The sequence below is a fragment of the Protopterus annectens genome, chromosome 1.part2 (assembly GCF_019279795.1).
Source record: "Protopterus annectens isolate FY-2018-M chromosome 1.part2, PAN1.0, whole genome shotgun sequence".
NCBI lineage: Eukaryota > Metazoa > Chordata > Ceratodontiformes > Protopteridae > Protopterus > Protopterus annectens.
The window spans coordinates 1138377211-1138393832 of record NC_056727.1 but is presented as its reverse complement, the minus strand read 5'-3'; the positions used below and the strand labels follow the sequence as shown (position 1 = coordinate 1138393832).

The 16622-nt window shown below is 43.7% G+C and overlaps 1 protein-coding gene across 1 annotated transcript in view; it reads left to right on the top strand.

The window, feature by feature from the left end:
* Nucleotides 1-16622, top strand: part of LOC122792263 (thyroid hormone receptor-associated protein 3-like) — a 1630997-nt gene that overhangs the window by 949296 nt on the left and 665079 nt on the right. The window contains exon 7 of the mRNA XM_044060013.1: nt 10772-10944. Coding sequence (XP_043915948.1) covers nt 10772-10944 — 173 coding nt within the window. The remainder of the gene's footprint in view (nt 1-10771; nt 10945-16622) is intronic.

The following is a 16622-nucleotide window of genomic DNA, read 5'->3' as shown; positions in this document are numbered from 1 at the left end:
ACAGAATACACAGTATTAACCCACTGTCCTATACAGATTGCCTTAGGGCCCTGCCTCTATACTCGGTCTCCTACAGGTTGTTGAGAAGCAGTCTGTGCTTGACATGTAAAGCATCCTTATATCCATCCCTGATGGAGCTTTTACACATCCTCAAAAAAACAGCAGCACCAGAAGCACTAGATTCAGAGATCTGAACTTTGCATGCAATTTAAATCGAACATACTGGCATGACAGGTATGTGACCCAGAGTTTTCCCCCTGCTCTGGAATTTGTTCCTCATCTGTGTGATGCAGAGTCTTTCCCTAAACCTATTTACAGGTAACCTTGACCATTGTATGGGAAATCAGATTCATCCCCATACTTGCCCCCTTGCCTCTTATAGACAGAGGCCAACAGTAAACATTCCTTGACTAACATACCCTCCTCATGTAACTTTGGGATGCAATTGGGTTGAGTTGCATGGATAGGCATGTAAAGGCCCTGGTGGTCGTTAACTGCTTCATTCATAGGTATATATACTAGGCTATCAGGCTTTCTGTTCATCAGCAGTCTCCCAGAAGTAATGTCATTCTCTCTGTAGGAGCAAAACTGAAGTATTATTCCCAAGATGAGTACCGAGAGGCAGAATGTGGTCCTTCAGTAACCTAGTTGTTGTTCCACATCTGTCATTGGAAATCTCACAGGTTGGCTACATGGGTGTTGCTAAGTAGAATAAATGCTTCCTTTGTATAAAAGTATATCCCTTTCCTCATCGGTCTGTGGACCTGAATGTCCATAGCTTTTTCCACAGGCACCTGTACAGTCTGAATTTTAGTAATTGTGTTTTTATGGTGCACATTTTAGCCAATTTACATTGTGGCCTGGTTGAAGATAAGACTTTGTGTCAACTTAGGGTGTTGAAACAGGTTTTAAAGGGAGTGCCTTCTTTCCAATTGCAACATAAATTAATAGATCCTGATAGTACACTAACATTTATATGAGCTTCAAGATGTGATTTGCAAGGAACCTTGCTAGGATTCCTGAGTAACTTTGTGTTTCTAACCCTTGATCTGATGTCAATTTTCATTGTATCCTTGATGTATGGGCTCTGTTCGATATCGGAACCGACTCGGCTGTTACTACAGCTCGCACTGACCAAAAACTCTTGAGCTTCCTCTCTACCCACAATCCCTCTTTCCCAATTACCCTAGATTTCGTTTGCTGTTTTTCTTGACAGATACGTTCACAAGAGCTCTCGAGTGTAGTGGTTCTTTCTTAGGGAAAATCTTCTAATTTCTTCCGTTTTCCCTATTTTTTTCACTGAGATTCCGTGTTAACTGTTCCTCTACCCTTACTCTATCATTTGCTGTTACACATAAGTGTATCTCTTGTCGTTGTTGATAGCCCATTTCCATACACGTTTGTGTACTACTTTAACTATCATTTTTCTTCCCGCTCCTGTCCTATTATATAAAAAAAAAAATGTAGCTTTTCTTTTCTATATTGTGTCCCTCTCTCCTTTTGTGTGTGTGTGTGCGTGCATGCGCGCACCTTCCAGCCCGTTTTTTTCCATCATGGCTGAGAAAGGTAAGGCCCCTTCTGGCTTTAAAAAAATGCCAGAAGTGCGGCCACAAGATACCCTTATCTGACTTACATCTTCTGTGTGTGTATTGTTTGGGTCCTATACATTTACAGGTGGACTGCAGTATTTGTCATGGTTTTAGTCATAGAGCACTTGTTGAGAGAAAAAACAAACTGATTTTCAAAGGTTTGATCACTTCCGCATTTGGAGAGGCCATATCTGCTGCTGCTAAAAGTAAGATGGACATTTCATTCCCTTCTTCCTAATCTTCCTTGGAGAAGGATAAAAAGAGGAGTTTGTCAGCACCAATTTCTCCACCAGCACCGACACCTAAGAAACATAAATCCTTGGCTCTGAAAAGTTCATTAGATCTGAAGGACTCTGGCTTAAGGACTTTGGTATCGGGCAAATCCCTGGCACCTACTACCTCTACTGTGACAAAACCCTCGACGCCGAAGGCTTCTGCACAGGAGACTTTACCTACCACTTCTTTATCAGCGCTGACTACATCTGTGCAGACTATAGATATTACACAGCAAGAAGCTTACCCAGGATGAGTTACTCCCCATCTGTAGACCCCTTTGTGGGTGAGCTACCAGAAGTCTTTCTCCAAAGACCAAAATCTCCCTTTCTGTCACTGGTCTGTTTCACCAAAAGCCTTACAGAGCTAGACGTGGAGAGACTGGTGAATAAAATTTTGTGGGTGAAAGGTCTTACAGGACTCCCTTCGGCTCTGACTCCTTTGGGTTCAGGAGCCAAGCATTCATTCACCCTGTTAACCACTCCTCCTCTGACTTCCACGGAGGCTTTGGAGTTTACAGTTCCGAGTTGCCTGACGCTGCTTGTATTGGTTCCACAGATTTCAGTCTCTTTGAAACTGCTCATTACCATGAGTTCTTTGGTTGTTTCGGAACTGGAGTCTTCCTGGGAACATATCTGTCCTGTCGGCTCTGAGGGGCAGGGGTTGACTTTGTTTTTTTCAGAGCCATCCCTGCACCTTGGAACGTTGGCATAGTTCAGTTTGGCTCCAGCTTCTGTTTTAGGGGTGGTTTCTTCAGAACAGGGGGTGACCTCAGTTCCGGGGTAGTCTAGCTGAGTTCTGGGCTCCCCGTCCTCTTCGGGAAGGTCCAGCCTTTGAGGCAATGGATCTCTTACAGTGACTCAGTCAGCTCCTTCCCCCTCAGAGTAGACTTGGTCCTCATGCTCAGTTACTTGACCTCTCTCTCTCTCTCCATTGGGACAGCGAGTGCTGAAACCTCAGGAATCTCGGATACACATTCTGTCATCTTCTGATACCTCTTCAGACTATCCCCCTGAAGAGGGTTCTGAGAAGAGGTACAAGAGGAAGCACTTAGATTTCCCCTCCGGAATCGGTCATGGAAGACACTGATTTTGATGAGGGGGAAGGGTCTCCGAGATCTCCTCCTGATGGTGTCTTCTTCAGAGACATCCTAGAAATTTTGAAACAAAGGGGTGGCTGGCAGTCCCAGACCCCTTTCTCGGAGGAATCAATTTACCCTCAGGCTTTTGGCACTCACCCATCTACCTCTTGGTTAATTCCACCCACTGAGGAACTCATTCAGTTGATTTCCCAGTGGGTGTGGAAGGCTCCAGATACCATTGAATCCATCCTCAAGAGACTGGACAAAATTTCATCTGTTCTTGAAGATAAGGAATTTTGGGCTAAAAGTTTAGCAGTAGATGCCATGGGTGCTGTGGCCACCATGAAAAAGGAACTTGCTGAAGAAAGTTCATCTATCCACCCTCCCAACAGAGAGTCTTGGGCAATGGATAGGTTTCGGACGTCCGTTTATGCTTCATCGACCTTTGCTTTAAGATCTTTGAATTTTCTGGCACATTTTACCAGATTCCAAAGGGATCTGATCAAGGAGTTGTCAGATATCCTTGTAGGATCTGTTATTGAGTGAGCCCAAGAGAGGGGTGCTTTCTAGTTGGCAACCCCGAAGTTTGTGTCAAATTTGTCCATGAGGCTCGTTGCGCATGCAGCCCAAGAGACGACCAGAGTGGTGGGTTCAGGTGTAGCCATAAGGAGACATGCTTGGATGCACCTGTGTGACTTTGCAGAACCATTTAAATCTTCGTTCGTCAGTGCACCTTTTGACGGATCGTCTTTGTTTGGCCCAAAAGAGAGACATTATCCAGATGCGCGAAGGATGGTAAGACCCTGTCTGCTGTGGTAGTATGTTTTTCCACCCCTCAAACATCCTTTTCTAGGAATCAGAGGAGCAGTGGAAAGATGTGGTTCAAAAAATCCCAAGGGCCTTTCCTGGACAGACATGGAGACAGTTCCTCTGGAGGCAGAGGGAGGAACTACAATGAAAGATGATGTCCACGCAGCAAAGGTAGTCCGCAGAACCAGGGCTTCAGGGATTCCTTTCCAGCTAACCCCTTCCAGAGTTCTTGAAAAAAGGCCCACTTGTCTTTCTCTGGTGGCAGTCGGAGGAATATATCCTTGCACCTACACACCTGGCTAGATATGATTCTTGGCTGCAACGGATCATATCCAGAGGTTATATCATATCCTTTTCCCATCAACCCCCCCCCGTATGCAAGAATATCCCCGATGCTCCACCAAGTCAGAAGGAATCGGCAGATGTCCTTGTACTCCTATGTTGCAGTACTTCAGTTGTAGGATTTCCTGCCTTCTGGTGACTCATACGTCGGCTCCTATACAAAAGCTTCAGCTTGGCTATTGCAGCGTGCGTGCGATGTCAGACCTAAGGCCATAAACCAGGGCCCTTAAATGTGACGTTTGCATGCACAGTCCTGTGAACTTTTCAGCCGCAGATGACCCACGCATCATACGATCGCTCCTTTACAGACGCATTAGTAAAGCTAAGTAACCCGTTAGGTTTCTGTTTTTTCTTGTTTTGCCTATTGTTATTGCTTAGACTTGGTTGTTGTAACCTTTAGCTGATGTCCGGTAAAATGGGAAAGTGCCAATGCGGGTGCCAGATACCCTATAAAGATGCACCCTGATAGGTGTGTTTTTTGCTTAGGCCGGGAACACAACCATTTCCCCTGCTCAGTTTGTCAATCATTTGTGCTGAAGACCCTACGCAGCTGTCTGGCCGCTTTAAACCTGTACCTAGAACACCAGTGCCCTAAAACGGTTAAGCCATTGAATGGGATCCTACATCGGAACCTCCACGCAAGAAGGCCAAGATTCCTTGGCCTTCCTCACCTTCCCCTTCGTTACCCGACCCAACTGCCGGTCTAGGAGTTGAGGAGCGCTCAGTGGATTAGTTGACTTCAACGATGTCCTTTGAGGAAGCCGTTGCACAGCCGACGACTGGCACATCCTCTGAGCTTACCCAGACATCGACTACTGTCAATGTCGAGGGGGAAGCAGTTTCTGTGGTACCTCTGACCGGGATCCAGACTTCGGAAATGTTGACTTCAAAACCTGACACCAGGGTGGTTCCTACTTCCACCCCGGCCAAAAAGAAGCAGAAAATCAAGCATACCTCCTCCCCTACAGAAGCCATACCAGATTGGCAGGCCTTTACTTCCTCTCTCATGCAGGCCTTTATGGCCCTTAGGCCTTCAGCCTCAGCCTCCACTACTCTGCCTTTACTGAGCCCTAGGCTTGCATCTGCCTCTTCCCTCCCACCCATGACCTCTCAACTTAGGTCAAGTTAGGGAGGAGGAGCATGATTCTTCCTTTTCTTCCTCAGAGGACTCTATTTCATATACATCCCAGATTGCTTCTCCCCAGGAGTATTATTCTCCTGATGAGGAATCTGCGGAAGGGGATTCTCTCCTGAGGACATTACCTTTCGTGAAACCATCAGCAAAGATGAAAGATTACTTCAAATGGGATACTTCCCAAATGATTGACACCCAAAAGAGCTACTTTGAGCTGCTTCAAGTAGAGTACCCTCCCCTTCGGCTGTCCCTCCAGTTCTTCCTGCTTACTTGGATTCCTTTAATTCAGCTTCTAAGGCCCCAGACTCCCAGCCTCTAGCCCCTAAGCACCCTGACCGCTTTTATAAAGTGCCAGAGGAGCAAACATTCCTAGTTGAACCACCCTTGGTGGACCCAGCTGTGATTGCCACCGCTCCTGATAAATAGTCTAGACTGCTGCCTTCCGCCTCCCTCCTACCCACAGATAAAGACAGCAAATATATGAATGGGATGGGAAAGAAGGTATACACATCCTCCACTTTGGCTTTCTGAGCCATAAATTATCAGACCCACATGACTAAGTATGCTCTAGACTTAGTGTCTCAAGCCTCCTCCATACTGGCTTCTATTCCAGACAGTTCCATTAAGGCTGACATTACCTCCAGTCTGTCCTCCTACTTCTGTCCTCAGGAGATACTCCTGGCTGAGACTACAGTATCTACCAGAAGACTTCAAGTCCAAGATCTTGGACGCCCCCCTGGATCACAATTTCCTTTTTGGAAAACAATCTGCAGACCTCTTCAAGTATCTGCAGGAAAAAAAAGTAAAGAATTACAGGACATCACACATCTGCTGGTATCCCCAATTCCCAAGTATTACAGGAACTACCCTGCTAAAACCACTTTTGTAGGGCGTAACCCTTCTCAGACAGCTGCTTCCTCTTCCAGATCTAAAAGAGGGGCAAGAAAGACCTACCATGTCCAGAACTACTGCCCCACCTCCTCAGCCCAGACAATCCTTTCAGGGCAGAGGAGGTCCCAATAATGCGTGACTGCCTTGCCCAACTACCACTCTCTGCACTCCTTTCCCACCGTCTCCCCCTCTGGTAATCCATCACCATAGACCAATGGGTCCTATCCATTATCCAAAAAGGGTACTTCCTATCTTGGAAAGTAAAAACGCCCAGGAAAGGTATTCCATTTCCCCCCAAAAAACACATTCATCTCCTGCCACAAATTTCGTCAGACCTGCTAAAGCAAGGCACCATAGAACCTGTCCCCTCAAGACAGGAAGGGAAGGGATTCTACTCGCATCTCTTCCTGGTCCCCAAAAAAGATGGCCCCTGTAGAGCCGTCTTAGATCTCTCCTTTCTAAATCTACACCTTCAGGTACTCTCCTTCAAAATGCTCTCACTCCCCACTCTACTGCCTCTTATTCCAGCCAAGGCCTTTATGGCCACCCTGGACCTAAAAGAAGCCTACCTACACATACCCATCAAGACTTCCCAGCAGACAATTCCTGCGTTTCTCTGGACCTTCCTCTCATTTCCAATTTACTGCTTTGCCCTTTCATTTATCCACTGCCCCCAGAGTCTTTACAAAGTGCCTAGTCCCAGCCATTGCCTTCTACAGAACTCAGGGAATCCAGATTTACCCATATCTGAATGATATCCTAATACTAGCAGAGTCCAAAGATACCCTCTCAAGGCATCTGTGCTGTACCATGTCCCTTCTGCAAAGTGTAGGGTTCACCATCAACCTCCCAAAGTCCTCCTTGAACCCAGGCCAGGCCAAGATTTACTAGACTGCAGAATCAGAATGGACAAAATGAAGGCCTTTCTCCCACAGGACAAGGTTCTATCCATGATTTCCCACTTCCAGGAAATCATACACTCCCAGAAGGTGATGGCAAGGCAATTTTTTCGTCTCCTGGGCTTAATGGCAGCAACCATCCCCATGCTACCACTGGCCAGAATGCACATGCACAAGCTACAGTGGTACCTCAAAAACATTTGGTCCCAACACCTACATCACTTAGAACAGGTTATTCCCCTCCTTCCCTGTCTAAAGACAGAAATCAGGTGGTGGATCCAGCAAGTCCAACTAAACCCGAGACTCCCACTTCAACCCCCCACCCCAACCCAAACAATGCATACAGATGCCTCAGATGCAGGTGGGGGGGGGGTAACACTGGCATCCTACAGGGTTCAAGAAAAGTGGCACCCTTCTCTTACAGGCCAAGCACATCAATGACAGTCTTCCTTGCTCTAAAGACCTTTATTCCCCTTCTTGCACCAGGGGTGCTCCTGATAGTGACCGACAATACTAATGTTATGTGGTACCTCAACAATCAGAGAGGAAACAAAGGCCTATCAGCTGTGCAGGCTGACCCTGCTAATATGGGACCTAGCCTCTCACCACAACTTGGTCCTGCAGGTGACCTACATCCCCTCGCAGGACAACAAACAAGCAGATCTCCTAAGCAAGACTTCCTCCCCACAGCACGAACGGATGCTGGACAGGGCGGTCTTCCTAGACATAGTTCACCGGTGGGGTACTCCACAAATAGACCTGTTTGCCTCCCCCCAGAACAGGCAGCTGCAGAGCCTTCTGCTCAAAAACCTACTCCCTGTCCCTCTGATAGCAACACACATTCCAGGGAGTTCCAGTGTGATAGCAGACAAACTGAGTCGATGTATTCTCCAGCCTCACTAGTGGTCTCTCAATCCAAAAGTGACGGAAAAGATTTCTGTTAATAGAGCCAGCCTTGCTGCGACCTGTTCGTCTCTCCCCTCAGCAAGTGCAGCAACTACTTTGCCCAGGTCTCCCCTCTGGCAAAATCGCCAGGATACACTGTTCACCACCTTCAGCCCTCCAGTCTCCTGTATGCCTTTTCCCAATACCTTTAATTCCAAACTTTTTACAGAAAGCACTCAAGGTGAAGAGCAAAGTAATCCTCATTGCTCCATTTTGGCCTTGACAGATGTGGTTTCCCTTTCTTTGGCTTTATGTAATTCAGTGACTGTGGACTTTGGATCCAGCTGCAGACCTTCTGTCCCACCGAGATGGGATAGTTCACCCAGACATTCTGAACCTCAAGCTGACGCCAAATTCTCCTAGCTTCTCTTAAACCTTTGGCACGGAAATTATGCAGTAGTGAATGAAAAGATTTACTATTTGGGCTTGTGAAAGGGATATTGATCCCTTTTCCGCTTCTCTTGATAACATTTTAGAATTCTTAGCCTCTCTTTTCAATGCAGGGGGTTTTCCATCTACCATTAGAATACAGCTAGGAGCAATTTCAAATTTCCATGATGGTTTGGAATAATGTTCATTGGCTTCTCATAGACTCTTTAATCATTTTCAAAAGGGATACTTTTGCTGAAACCTCCTTTTAAAGATAGTACTCCTCCCTGGGACCTAAACCTGGTGTTGCAAACTATTATACATTCTCCCTTCGAATCTTCTGCAGACTGTGATCTGAAATATTCATTATGAAAAACATTTTTTGGTAGCAATAACCTCTGTAAGAAGGAGATCTGAAATTCAGGCTTTATCATTTAAACCACTTTACCTGATCTTTCATAAGGATAGAGTCTCCTTACAAACAAATCCCACCTTCTTACCGAAATTGGTATCAGAGTGTAATATCAATCAGACAGTTAATTTGCCAGTATTCTTTCCAAATTTTTCAAATAGGACAATACTGTCTGCATTTGCTAAATGTTCACAGGCAATTATGTTTTTATCTTCACAGGACAAAAGACATGAGAAAATATGGCCAACTGTTTGTCTGCTTTTTAGTGCTAGTTTTGGTAAACCAGTCAGCAAAGTGACTAGCCAGATGGATGAAGGATTGTATTTCCTTTATCTATGACAGAAGGAATATTGCTTACCTAAGCCTGTTAAAGCACATTCTATAAGATCTGTAATTACTTCAGCAGTTTTTCCGTCTGGAGATTCAACTGATGATGATTGTGCAGTAGCTACTTGGGCTTCTCCCCATACCTTCATTACAAATTGGATTTGGTCTCTAAGGGAAGAACATCCTTTGGTTCATTGGTGCTCAGGAATATCCTTCAGAGAGTCCACACAAGGTCTAAGGTAGCTGGAGGCTCTGTCCCATACGTCAGAGATGAAATAAAAATTGACAATGTCCGACAAAAGTTATGTACTTACCGTAACATTCCATCTGTGTTGTCCATTTTCATTTATCCTTGACTCCTCTCCATCCAGCCCTTGGCCTTTGAAGACTTTTTGGTGGAACGGATAATGTGCTTACCACTTACAGTATTATATCTTTAAGGCATAGCAGATATGGCTTCCATTGAGACTTCCTTATCCGTCACTCTGCTTATAATCTGCAAACTCGTTCTGAGGTAAGTGGGAGAGAGGGATTATGGGTAGAGGTGAAGCTCGAGAGTTTTTGGTCAGCACGAGCTGTAGTAACAACTGGTTCCTATTGAATTGTCGACAGCTTCGGTTGTCGAATGCTTAATCATCGATACTTAAGAGTTGAACGCTTACAATAGCGAACGGCCACATCATTGTATTCTTTCCTCAGGAAAGAATTTGCGTGGCCGTTATCGGGGATTTGCCCTTTCCCCAATGTAGAGCGATCTCGGAGTTGGTATATTTATTGGGGGGGGGGGACACAGCCCCCCCCACTATGTTTGGGTGAGTGTGTTTTGTTTACGGATGGCCATCCGAATTCTTTCCTGAAGAAAGAATTTGATGATGTGGCTGGCCACTTTTAGCTTTCGATGCTTAGATGTTGATGTTTTAGTATTCGACAACCCAAGCTGTCGATGTTGTGATATAGATGTGTAACAACAGAGTCTGTTCCGATATTAGGCTAATGTCCCTTTGTATTGAGTGATGGGGTGGGTGGGGGCTGGTGTGGCCCCATCATGGGTTCTCAGAATCAAGAAGACAGCAAGCCATTCACTGAGAAAGCTCCTGGCAGCGTACCCCCTGCAGGATCCAGTTCAAAGATTATTTCCACTCATTGCAGTTCATCCCTCTTAAAGATCGGTTGATATGGTGAATCCTTGCATATCTGTTTGATATGTTTCTGTTATATGAGCACAGGCATTCATCTTTTATATTCCTTTGGCTGTGATATGTTTAGAATTAGGATGCATCTGCCCAAAGCGGTCACTGTGATATTGCGAAGAGTGGACTGCTGAGCAACAATTTGAACCTGTGGAGTAGCTTCTGGCATTGATTTATGAGAGGTTAATACATTGTGGGTTCTTAAAGTTTTATGACAAAAAATGTGTGCATTTGTTACCAACTCAGAAAGTTTCCCTGTCAGAGTAATTTATTTGATCTTTAAGTTGTAACTGTGTAACTTCCTGAACTAAAACCAAAGTCTCTGTACTAGCAAATTAATTTGAGTGTTTGCTGCATTAAGTTCCATCAGTAGTCTTTCTTTGTTGGCATATGCAAGCTGTCATAAACTACATTCCATATTGTAGACAGAGTCTAGCAAAGAAGAGTTTGCTTCTAAAATCTGAAACTAGTACTTGTTTACAGAAACCTTTTTTTTTTTTTTTTGTAGTTCATCTGGTTTACTGGCACATGAACGTAAACTTTCACAAGAATTAGTCCATTGTAGCAAAAAGGAACAAGGATTCAAGTCAATCTTCCAACATATACAGTCATTACAATCTCAGCGTACTCCTTCTGAACTGTTTGCTCAGCATATTGTGACAATTGTCCATTATGTCAAAGGTAATACAAAACCCAGCAGAATACTTACATCTGTTGGACACTTTCTTATAGCGATCCTTAAATGGAATTTTTAGGCATGTATATTTTATCTGATGCTATGCATTTACTTTATTTTTGCAGCTGAAGTTTGAAGGTAGTGCATAATGAGCAGCATGAATCCTACAGAATAGATGTTTTATAAATGCACCAAAATCCCATTCCAGATGCAAAAATCTGTTGTGCTTGACTTGGGTTTTCTGAAATGAAATGTTTATCTTTTGAAATTGCGTTTTTTGCTAGAGGATAGTTGTTTATGTATACTGCTTTTTTCAGATGGTGGCAGCAAGAAAAGCTGTACTTGAACCATTTAAAAGGGAAGTACCCACTGCATTGTTAGTCTGTAGGTGATCACAGATGAGAAACAGCCAAGGTATTTTTTTTTTTTTTTTTTTTTTTTTTTTAGAGGGGGGAGGATATTTCCCCCATAGTACTCATCATACAATACCCATTGTTAACCTGAATATAGTCAGTTCCACTAGCGAGGCATTCCTTTGTCATGCACAATACAGAAACACTTTTAATGAGAGAAGTGTTTCAGTCAGACTTGCTCAGTGTAATCATCTAGGCAGACAAGAAGTTAATGATTTATTTTAATCTAGTTGTGATTCTTCAGCTTGTCAGAGCTTTTAGCAAAAAGGTAGGAGACTTATTTTTTGGTTTAGTAGTCTTTTGACGTTTTGCTACTGACTACAGGACATGGTGAGTTTTGTCCACTTGAATGAATTCTTCTAAGTTGCATTCTGATGTTGTCGGCTGTTTATCACTTCTTCAAACATTTTCCAACAGAAATTTTAATAAACTGTCCAAGCATGATAGTAATGGCAGATCAGCCTTTCTTGTTTACCATGGTAGCTAGCCGGGTTCATGACAGGTATCACTACTGCACTTGTATTTATGAAATATGAACGTTAGCTGAGGGCAGATGTTATTATGACATGCTAGACTCTCAGAGCTTGGACAGTTGGGCCTTAATTACATATCTGAAGCCAACAGATGGGGGAAAACAGCTCACACAGTCTTTAGTTCCTTTTGCCATGCCCCAGGCATCAGTGATTAGGATCGCTAGTGAGAGAATCTGAACTTCTGTACTCCCAAAGAGGTAAGTAGCCGTTTTGGGAATGCTTTTATTTTTTTTTAATTGAGATTGTTACAATCATTGAGCTTTGTTGGTAATTTTTGAATCAGTTTGGAAACCTTTTTGCCCCATTTCTTTCCATGACCCATGACTTTTCTGAAAAAAGTTGTCAGCAAGTGTGGATTTTATAGGCAGATCCCACAGAAGGGCTTTCACTTTCAGTGCATTTTATTTTGTCTGGGTGAAGAACGTAAGGTACAAATGTTTAATGAGTTTTTGTTTTTCAAAATTAAAACATAAAATGCAAGCAAAACCTCTGGAGGTGTACTTGAAGCATGAAAAACTGTAATTCCTAGGCCAAAGGCAGTTTTCTTCCTTGATACTGGTAATGTCTTCCACAGGAGCTCATCTTGATAAAAGACCCAAAGAGTTGGACAACCCTCAAGTAGGTAGCTACTCAGAAAGTTTATGAAAACAGTAATAATCCCTCTAGACCCTCCTAGCTGTTGGGACTCTAGTTCTGTGGTGGTTCCAGTTGGTGAATGCTGACATCAGTGCCTAAAACATACCCATCCATCAATACCTCTTTGAAGACTTAACAGCATGCTAGTGTCTTTTCTGCCAAATAGGACCCATCACTTTCAGCTGCTTTGCCACATTTGGATGGCCAGTGACTGCTGGCCAGGCTTTCACCTCCGTCACAAAGTGCATATGTGGTGAAAGATATTTCCAGCTTGTTTGTTCATGAGACATTTTGTTAGTCAGCAACTGTTAGTGTTCTTTCTGGGCTATGTACCTTCCCATCACTGGCAGCCAGACCACTGCTACAACTTTTGTCTTTTCTGAAAATCTTCTTAGTTTTTTCTTTGGAGCTGGAGTGATTGTTCCAGTACTGTTCTGCAGTCTTTGGCCAGTTGAATGATTGCCAAAATGGATTAGGATCACAGACGTGGATATAGTTGAAAGATACTGATTGAAGATGCTGTCCTGGCACTATAACACTTTAGCTTTCTGAGTGAATGTTCATGTTCAGGGAAAGGTGTTTTGCTTAAAAAACTGTTCCTGGTTATTTTTAGACTTGTGTTCATGGAATTTAATTGTTGGCAACTGTTGCAGAGTGAACTTAGCTTTTTTAGATTCTTCCTGGATGACTATATTTAGACCTCTTTGCAGTATCGTGTGATTGTGATAAGTACCTTTAAAGATTGTTGGCTGGATTTATCTTTATTTAATGACTGAACTAGCTTGTTTCTTTCCAGTGGTTTTATACTCATTTTCAGACAGTTTGTTAGCTGCTGATATACAGACTCTGGAACACTGATTTTTTTGTCAGTTTGTTGATTTGTTTTTGGCTTTCAAAATGGTTATTTATTGTGACACTACTACATCATTATTTTGCAGACTAATGGGCTCCTTTATTAAATGCTGTTTAATAAGATTTTATTTATTATAAATTTAGTTCTGTTCTGTGCATTTATTTGGTCTTAATTTTTATTACTGTTAGATTTCTTGTTAATGCAGAGTGCTCTTGTGAAAAGCACTCAACTTAGAATTGTCTTCTACCCTACGATATGATACTGACAATGAAGAGGTTCCGTGTGGTGAAGAGGAGTATTTCAAGTGTAAGACCATGGAACAAATGGACTTCCAAAAAAGTTACATTAATCTGCTGGATATTGAACATCATAACCCCCCCCCCGACATCCATCCAGTGTAAACCTCATTCCTGGAGACAGATTCCCAGCCCGCTTGCACCTAAAAAACGTGATCAGTTCTATATGTTGGAAGCTAAGATTATTTGTAGTAAACTCCAGTAGCTGACCCAATGGGCATTTGGCTGGTTACAAAAAGAGCTTGAGACTGTCCTCCAAGATCAACACATTACCAAATGAGGAAGAGAGTAGCATGCTAGATGCATTTGGCAAGAATGTGCAACTCGGGGCATCAGCACTGTTAGCTTCCAGACCCACATGCTGGAGTACCAAGCTGACATTCTGAAGCAAATGGTCAAAAATGGTAGAACTCCTTATGGAGTTTACTCTAAGATTAAAAATTTATATGCTTATTTAGACATCTTGTAAGGTAGGAAGGCATGCCATAAAATGTGGATGTGATGCCATGTCTGCATCTGCCAGGGTTGTTGCAACTGGACCAGATTTAAGAAGTCATGAATGGTTCATTATTTTGCCCCTTCTAAGTGCTCTGTAAATCTTGGATCTTTGGCCCTCCTACACAAGTAGTATTCTGGGGATTAGAAGGGCAAACAGTGGGGCTTTTTTAAGCCTCCATTCCCAATGTAAGACAGAAATTGATTTTATAAGAGCTTACCCTTATTGAAGAAGTAAGTCAGGGGGAATTTTAAACGAAAGACCTTTGAGATGACAGAGAGGTGTAGGAGGAGGTTAGGGTTGGCAGCAAGGAAGGGGAAGGGCAGTGGACCTCAGCCCTCCTAGGAGTTTAACCTACTGTCATGACTGCAAGGCAGGCTCCAGTTCCCTTCCTTTTACCCTCCCTTCCACAAATCATAGACTGAGTTAATGTTCTTCAGAAGTCAGTGGTTTCCCTGATGCCAGACACATGGGTAAGATAGTTGGTATCAAAAGGTTACAAAATAGTATTTGTAAATTTCTGCATTTTAATGGAATCCCCTCAGGTTCCTACAAACCAGTTATTTCTGTTAGGGCTAGTGAGAGTTTTTGACTTGTGCAGTAGTAGAACAAGTTCTTGTGGTAAGAGTGGACACTGGCTTTTATATAAAGCTCTTTCTTTTCCCCAGAAAGTGTGGTCCCTGGAGATCTGTTTTAGACCTTCAAGCTCTGAACAATTTTTAAGGATCAGAAAGTTCAAAATGATCATCTTGCCATCTCACCTTCCCTTGATAATGCCATAGGACTTAATGGTAATAGCATATCTGAAGGACACTGGTCTTTGCATCCCCATTTTTTAAGGGCACAAGAGATTCCTAATGTTAAAGGGTGGTCCCCCTCCACTTTCAGTTCACTTTACTGTTTGGACTGTCTTGCTCTATGGTATTCAACAAATGCCTAGCACCACTTTTGATCAAACCTATTCCTAGATGACTGTCTGATTCAGGCCACCTGCCAGAAACTGTTAAAGATCACAGTAGTCAGGAAATCCTTCTACATGGCACACCTCATCACAAAAGGTTTCTCATCCAGGAAAAAAGAGGTCATTGTTCCCCTCTACTCATCACTCATTTGACCCATTATAGAGTACAACGCCCCTTTTGGTATGTACCTCACAAGACATTACAACAACTGGAAAGGTCGCAGAAATACCTCACAAAGAGGATTACTGGGCTCAAACAGATGCCCTACGCAGACAGTCTCAAAAAACTCCAGCTTTACTCCGTCGCATATCGCCTACTCAGAGGTGATCTCTGCCTAACATACAAAGCTATGTCAAACCCAGAGCTGTTGGACATGCTCCACTTAAAGAAATCCCAATCCCTCCGAGCTATATGCTCTAGGGACCTAAACCTTGTCACCACAATAAACAGAACATGCCGGAGGGATATATTCCTGTCCCAGAGACTTCCCATACTCTGGAATAACCTACATATCTATATCAAACAAAGCTCCTCATTAGCACTGTTCAAGAAAATCTTGATGATTGGATGGGAAATATGAAATTCACCCCGGCTCTGTGGCTCTGCTCGACAGTGGCACAGGAAAATTAATTTTCTTGGGTGGCAAAAGCCAGGATACCTTTTTGGCTGGGCTTGTATAGGCCCTAGGGCCGATAGCCTAGTACCTACCTATGAACCTATAAAGCTAACCATTTCATCTGAAGTAGGAGATTCATTTGTCTGCAATCTGTGGGTTATGGATCCCATGGTTTACCAGCTGTGGATCCGAGCTCTCAGCTCCTCCCCTCACCAATAATGCCCTGCTCTCCCTACATGACCCCAGATCTAGTTTGCCGCGCTGGTGACCAGATTGGTGTTCTCGAGCTCTTCAGCTAAGTGATTATTTAAAGTGTTTTCAGGGTTAAAATTTAATTGTTTTTGAAAGTTTGTGTGAAAGTTTAGGCTCCCTTTTGGATATTTAAACTTATTTAGTTAATTTAATAATTTTTACTTAGTTTCCCTCCCCTCGCTGGTAGCGTAGTGTGTGTTTGGGCCTGTTGTGTGTTTAATTTACTTTTGCTTTTTACTTTTAGTTTAAGTAAATTTTAAGCTCTTAGGATGTCAGAACAACCTAAGGCTGTTTTTTCGAAGTGCTCAGAGTGCGGCCATAAGCTTTCCCCTGCTGATGGCCACGTTCGATGCTTCAGGGTTGAACACCTCACTTCTGGATGTTCCATTTGTGCAGGGTTCAACGGAGGTCTAAGCTGGTCCTGGTGGGACTTTTGCCCCCGGACTCGGCTCCGACCTCCGGCTCCCCCTCCTCCTCCTGGGACTCAACCTCCCTGTAGTGGTTCGGAGGAGAGGAAGCTAGAAAGAAGGACGGAGGGAGAAGCACCATAAGCAGCGGGCCGAGACCTCCGGCCCGCGCCCCAGCCAGGCTTCTCCTCCGGCCTCCTTGTCTGCTGGTTCTCCCCT